Source organism: Cannabis sativa, chromosome 5 (genome assembly GCF_029168945.1).
Source record: "Cannabis sativa cultivar Pink pepper isolate KNU-18-1 chromosome 5, ASM2916894v1, whole genome shotgun sequence".
NCBI lineage: Eukaryota > Viridiplantae > Streptophyta > Magnoliopsida > Rosales > Cannabaceae > Cannabis > Cannabis sativa.
The window spans coordinates 47,234,156-47,240,146 of record NC_083605.1 but is presented as its reverse complement, the minus strand read 5'-3'; the positions used below and the strand labels follow the sequence as shown (position 1 = coordinate 47,240,146).

Below are 5,991 nucleotides of genomic sequence, written 5' to 3'. Positions count from 1 at the left end.
GCATTTTATAACTCTAGAAAAATTCTAAGTACCAAAGATAGCAAAAATTGGCTTGAAAATAACATGTTACAAGAATAAATGAGTAATTTTTAAAAAATTTGACCATGAAAATAATAATATGACAAAAATTAAGAAACATGCTTGAATATGCTCACCACCCCCAACTAAAATAAGGCAGTGTCCTCAATGTCTAAAGATATAAAAATTAAAAGAATAGGGAAAGAGAACACCTGGAGAGCAAGCAACCATGGATAGCAGCGATATGGATCCTCTAAAAACATAAAAACTGAAAAAGAAAAATGATAACAAATAACAAAATAAGATGACAAAGATAAAAGGAAAAAGAGAACAAACCTATGTACAAGATCAGGGAAACACGACTCAGGGCTGGTAAACCGGAGCCACGAGGATATCCTCGATAGGCTGGGGCACCCTCTCTATGTAGTGTTTTAGTCTCTGGCCATTCACTTTGAATTTTCTCCCATCGGTTGGGTCTTCGACCTCAACAACACCGTGGGGGAAGGCAGTTTTTACAATATACGGCCCAGTCCACCGAGATCGCAGCTTCCCAGGGTGGAGATGCAAGCGAGTGTCATAAAGATGCACTCGCTGATTTGGCTCAAATTCTTTCCTCAGGATCTGCTTGTCATGAGCCGCTTTTAATTTAGCCTTGTAGATCCTTGAGTTGTCATAAGCATCATTGCGCAACTCCTCAATTTCTGACAACTGAAGCTTACGATTAAGGCCTGCCGCGTTGAGATCAGAATTTAGGCTTTTTACAGCCCAGTATGCTTTATGTTCCAGTTCAACAGGGAGATGGCAGGCCTTGCCATAGACTAGTCTGTAAGGAGACATGCCTAGCTGAGTTTTGTAAGCAGTGCGGTAGGCCCAGAGAGCATCGAGAAGTCGGGAGGACCAATCTTTGCGGTCAGGGTTAACCGTCTTTTCTAAAATTTGCTTAATTTCACGATTAGCTAACTCAGCTTGGCCATTTGTCTGTGGGTGATAAGGCAGTGCAACCTTGTGAAGTACACCATACTTTTGCATCAAATGCTCAAAAGAGTGGTTGCAGAAATGGGTGCCTTGGTCACTGATGATAGCTCGTGGTGTGCCAAAACGAGATAACACATTTTCTTTTAAGAATTTCACAACAGTTGTGTTATCTGCATTTCGACATGGCACGGCTTCAACCCACTTGGAGACATAGTCTATGGCGAGGAGAATGTAAAGGTAGCCAGAAGAAGGTGGGAACGGTCCCATAAAATCAATTCCCCAACAGTCGAATATTTCTATGACGAGCATTGGGTTCAATGGCATCATGTGTCGGCGGGATAGCGCACCTAGTTTCTGGCACCTTTCACAAGATTGACAGAAATTGTTAGTGTCTTTGAACAAAGTGGGCCAGTATAGACCACACTGTAAGATTTTTGCAGCGGTCTTTTTCATAGAAAAATGACCACCACATGCTTCGTTGTGGCAAAAGTTCAAGACACTAAAAATTTCATCATCTGGAATGCAACGTCTCATAATTTGGTCGGGGCAGTACTTGAAAAGATATGGATCATCCCAGTAAAAGTTACGGACCTCGACCAAAAATTTACGTTTATCCTGTGCATTCCAGGAAGCAGGAAGCTCACCAATCACTAAGTAATTAACAATATGAGCGTACCATGGTAACTTAGTGATGGTGTAGAGATGTTCATCAGGGAAGTCATCTCGGATAGCAGGGCCATCAGCGGAATCAGAAAACTCTAAACGAGATAGGTGGTCCGCTACCACATTTTCAACTCCTTTCTTATCCTTGATGGTCAAGTCAAATTCCTGTAACAGAAGGATCCACCTAATTAGGCGTGCCTTAGCATCCTTTTTGGAAAGGAGGTACTTAAGAGCAGAGTGGTCGGTGAAGACCGTGATAGGGGAACCGATCAGGTAGGAACGAAACTTGTCAAGTGCGAATACTACGGCAAGCAACTCTTTCTCAGTAGTAGAATAGTTCATTTGAGCACTATTAAGAGTTCTACTTGCATAGTATACGACGAAGGGCTTCCCTTCCCTTCGTTGACCAAGGACGGCCCCTATAGCGTAATTGCTAGCATCACACATGATCTCGAATGGCAAGTTCCAATCAGGTGGTTGAATGATAGGGGCAGAAGTGAGTTTGGTGACAAGTGTTTGGAAGGATTCCTCACACTCGGGTGTCCAGTTAAACACCACGTCTTTTGCCAAGAGGTTCGACAAAGGTCGAGCTATCGTCGAAAAATTCTGGATGAACCTCCTATAGAATCCAGCATGCCCAAGAAAGGATCGAACATCCTTAACAGTCTTGGGGGCGGGCAGCTTTGATATGAGTTCAATCTTGGATTGATCAACCTCAATTCCTCGTTGTGAAACAATATGCCCCAAGACTATGCCAGATGGCACCATGAAATGACACTTCTCCCAGTTGAGTACCAAGCCTTTCTCTTTGCATCGTTTAAGCACAGCTTCCAAATTGAGAAGGCTTGATTCAAATGAATCACCAAAGACTGTCAAATCATCCATATATACTTCCATACAATTCTCGATCATATCACTAAAGATACTCATCATGCAGCGCTGGAAGGTGGCTGGGGCATTACACAGGCCAAATGGCATACGCCGAAAGGCATAGGTACCAAAAGGACAAGTGAATGTGGTCTTTTCCTGATCTTCTAAAGCAATTTCGATTTGGTAGTACCCTGAATAACCATCGAGAAAGCTGTAGAAAGGATGACCCGCCACACGTTCCAAGATTTGATCGATGAATGGAAGTGGGAAATGGTCTTTACAGGTGGCGGCATTTAATTTTCTATAATCAATGCACATGCGCCAACCTGTTGTGACCTTGGTAGGGATGAGTTCTCCCTTATCATTTGGTACCACTGTTACTCCCGATTTCTTGGGAACAACCTGAGTTGGGCTAACCCACTTACTGTCGGCAACAGGATAAAGTATCCCGTAATCCAGAAGCTTCAAGATTTCGTCTTTACCACGTCCTTCATTGGTGGGTTTAATCTCCTTTGAGGATCACGTCGTGGTATGGCCCCGTCTTCCAATTTAATGTGATGGGAGCAAATCAAGGGACTAATCCCTTTAATGTCGCCTAACGTCCAACCAATTGCTCCTCTTTGCTCTGTGAGCACGTTGATAAGTTGTTGCTCTTGAGTTGCATTAAGGGTGGAGGATATGATGACAGGGAATGTGTTGTTTGCTCCCAAGAAGACATGCTTAAGTTCCTTAGGAAGTTGAGCCAAGTTTGGTTGAGGAGCTTGTACAGTGGATGGTTTTGGTGTTTCCCTATCTTGAGGAAGTCCCTCGAAGATTGGATTCCAAAACATGGTTCTTTTGGTCGGTAATTGATTGATGACTTCAGGGTTGATTTCAGTATTACCCGACTCAGAAATCTCAGAAATTTCAAAGAGGTCATTGAGATGAGTGGAAGTGTATTGTGCTTCTACCTCTTCTGAAATAAGTGTATCGATCAGAAATGATTGGAAACACTCATCGTTATCAGGTGGTTGTTTACCAATGTTGAAAACATTCACCTCTAGAGTCATGTTCCCAAAAGAGATTTTCATGAGACCATTCCTACAATTGATGAGTGCATTTGCTGTTGCGAGGAATGGTCGTCCGAGAATGATGGGAATTTTGGACTCTAAGTTGACTTCGTATTGAGTGTCCAAGATGAGAAAATCCACGGTGGTAATAGAATTTATCAATTTGAATCAAGACATCTTCAACTATTCCCCGAGGTTTCTTAACTGATCGATCGACCAATTGTAGCACCACAGATGTGGGCTTAAGTTCTCCTAGGCCTAGTTGCAAGTATATGGAATAAGGCATGAGATTTACACTTGCACCTAAGTCCAGGAGGGCTTGGCCAAATTCCTGTTCCCCTATTTGACATGAAATGGTGGGACAACCAGGATCTTTGTATTTAAGCGGTGTCTTGCAGTCGATCACCGCACTAGCTTGTTCTGCCAAGAATGCAGTTTTCTTGACATGGTGCTTCCTTTTGATAGTGCATAGATCCTTGATAACTTTGGCATAAGCCGGTACTTGCTTGATTACATGAAGTAATGGCAAGTTAACCTTAACTTGTGTCAAAAAGTCAAGGATTTCACTATGACTTTCCGATACCTTTCCAGTGGATTTCAAAGCCTGAGGAAAGGGCACCTTTACTGGAAGGTTCTGTGGCACATCAGCGTCTGGAGCGGGCATTGGTACACTAGTGGTCTTAGGTAATGGTGATACCGTACTTTGACCACTTCGGGTAGTAATGGCATTAACCCCTTTGAGATTAGACTCTGAAGGAGCGGAGGTTTGTGCCATATGTTGCCCTTTGGGAGTGATTAGAGGCTGAGCGGGAAGCTTACCACGCTCTTGAATGACTGAAGAATCATTTAACTTTGTTATTTGAATCTTTATGTCCTTCAATTCCTCTATCACCTGAGTGAAATAAGTCCTGAACTCTAGTTGGGATTCTGCGAGAATTTTCATGGAACTCTCAAGAGAATTCTTTTGTTGATCAGGCCTCCATTGGCTCCCAGATGCTTGATTTTGACTTGTATCCTTCCAACTGAAATTGGGATGGTTACGCCAACCAGGATTGTATGTGTTGGAGTAGGCATTATAAGGCTTCTTGTAATCCCCTAAGGCATTACACTGTTCCTCATCTCCTCCCCTTAACATACTAAGACTAGGGCACTCTTGTGGTTGATGATCAGTCCCTCCACAAATGAAGCATGGTTCTTGCTTTTCCACTTTTGCAGCCATCTGGAGTGCTTTACCTTCTTGAGTTTTGAAAGCCTCAAATTGTTTTTTCAAAGCTTCAAGTTGAGCTTTCACACTGTCCTCCTCCTTCAATTGGTAGACTCCGGCTGTTCGTGGCTTGTCCGTAGGACTGGGCGCACTCCATGTGTATGATTTTTCAGAAATTTCTTCAAGATATTCCAAAGCTTCTTCGGGATCTTTCTGAAGGAAGTCGCCATTGCACATCATTTGTACGAATTGTCTTTTGTCGGCTGTGAGACCGTCGTAGAAATAGCTGACAAGACGCCAACTTTCGTATCCATGATGTGGGCACTGGCCCATCAAATCTTTAAACCTCTCCCAGACCTGATGAAACGTTTCATGGTCCTTTTGGGTGAAGGTAGAGATTTGCCTCTTAAGGCTGCTAGTCTTATGGGGTGGGAAAAATTTAGAGAAAAATGCTTTTGTCATCTCATCCCATGTCCCAATAGACCTTGGCCTTAAGGAATACAACCAGCTTTTGGCTTTATCCTTGAGTGAGAAAGGAAAGAACTTCAATCTCACCAAGTTAATGATGTCAGCTTGGTTGTTGAATGTGGCCACCACCTCTTCGAAGGCCTGAATATGCACATATGGACTCTCATTTTCCATACCATGAAAGGTTGGTAAAAGTTGAATCATGCCAGGTTTGAAATCGAAGTTGGGCATATTCATGGGATACATTATGCATGAAGGTGTGGCCGTACGCGTAGGATGTAGATAATCCTGTAGCGTTCTTGGTTGGATTTCCTGTTGTTGAGCCATCATTGGAAGTGCAGGAAGTATGGGTGATGGTGGTGAATGAGAACGAGTGGAAGAAGACGATTTAGGAGAGTTTTCTAAAATTTCAATTTGTTGTTTTACAAATCTCCCTAATTTGTCTCTATTTCGTGACATTCACTTTTTTTTTGTATTTTCACTTGTTAAATAATGTAAATTACAACTATGTAATAATGCAAGGGTATTCACACAAGATATTCCCAGGCCGATTGGGAAGGTTGCCAAGGTACCGCTTCGTCCCACACTTTTACTAGAACTCCCCGAGGTTGCTAGAAAGTGTAGAGGGTACTCTATCACAAACCTTTAAAGCCAATCTTTCTTAGACAGAATGATCTCAGTTTGTATCACTTTTACCATTACACAATTGGGTTTACACTAAAAAGTTTATGAAAATATTTTATG

At 42.5% G+C, this 5,991-nt stretch overlaps 1 protein-coding gene and 1 non-coding gene across 2 annotated transcripts; one reads left to right on the top strand and one right to left on the bottom strand.

Annotated features, from left to right (window-relative positions):
• Positions 1–3,606: 3,606 nt before the first annotated feature.
• On the bottom strand, positions 3,607–5,706 carry LOC115713595 (uncharacterized). The gene has a single exon (XM_030642083.2). It carries the CDS (start codon positions 5,704–5,706, stop codon positions 3,607–3,609), a length of 2,100 nt encoding a protein of 699 aa, XP_030497943.2.
• On the top strand, positions 5,087–5,193 carry LOC133038609 (small nucleolar RNA R71). Its single transcript, XR_009688108.1, has one exon. It is a non-coding gene; the product is annotated as a small nucleolar RNA R71 (small nucleolar RNA).
• Positions 5,707–5,991: the final 285 nt, after the last annotated feature.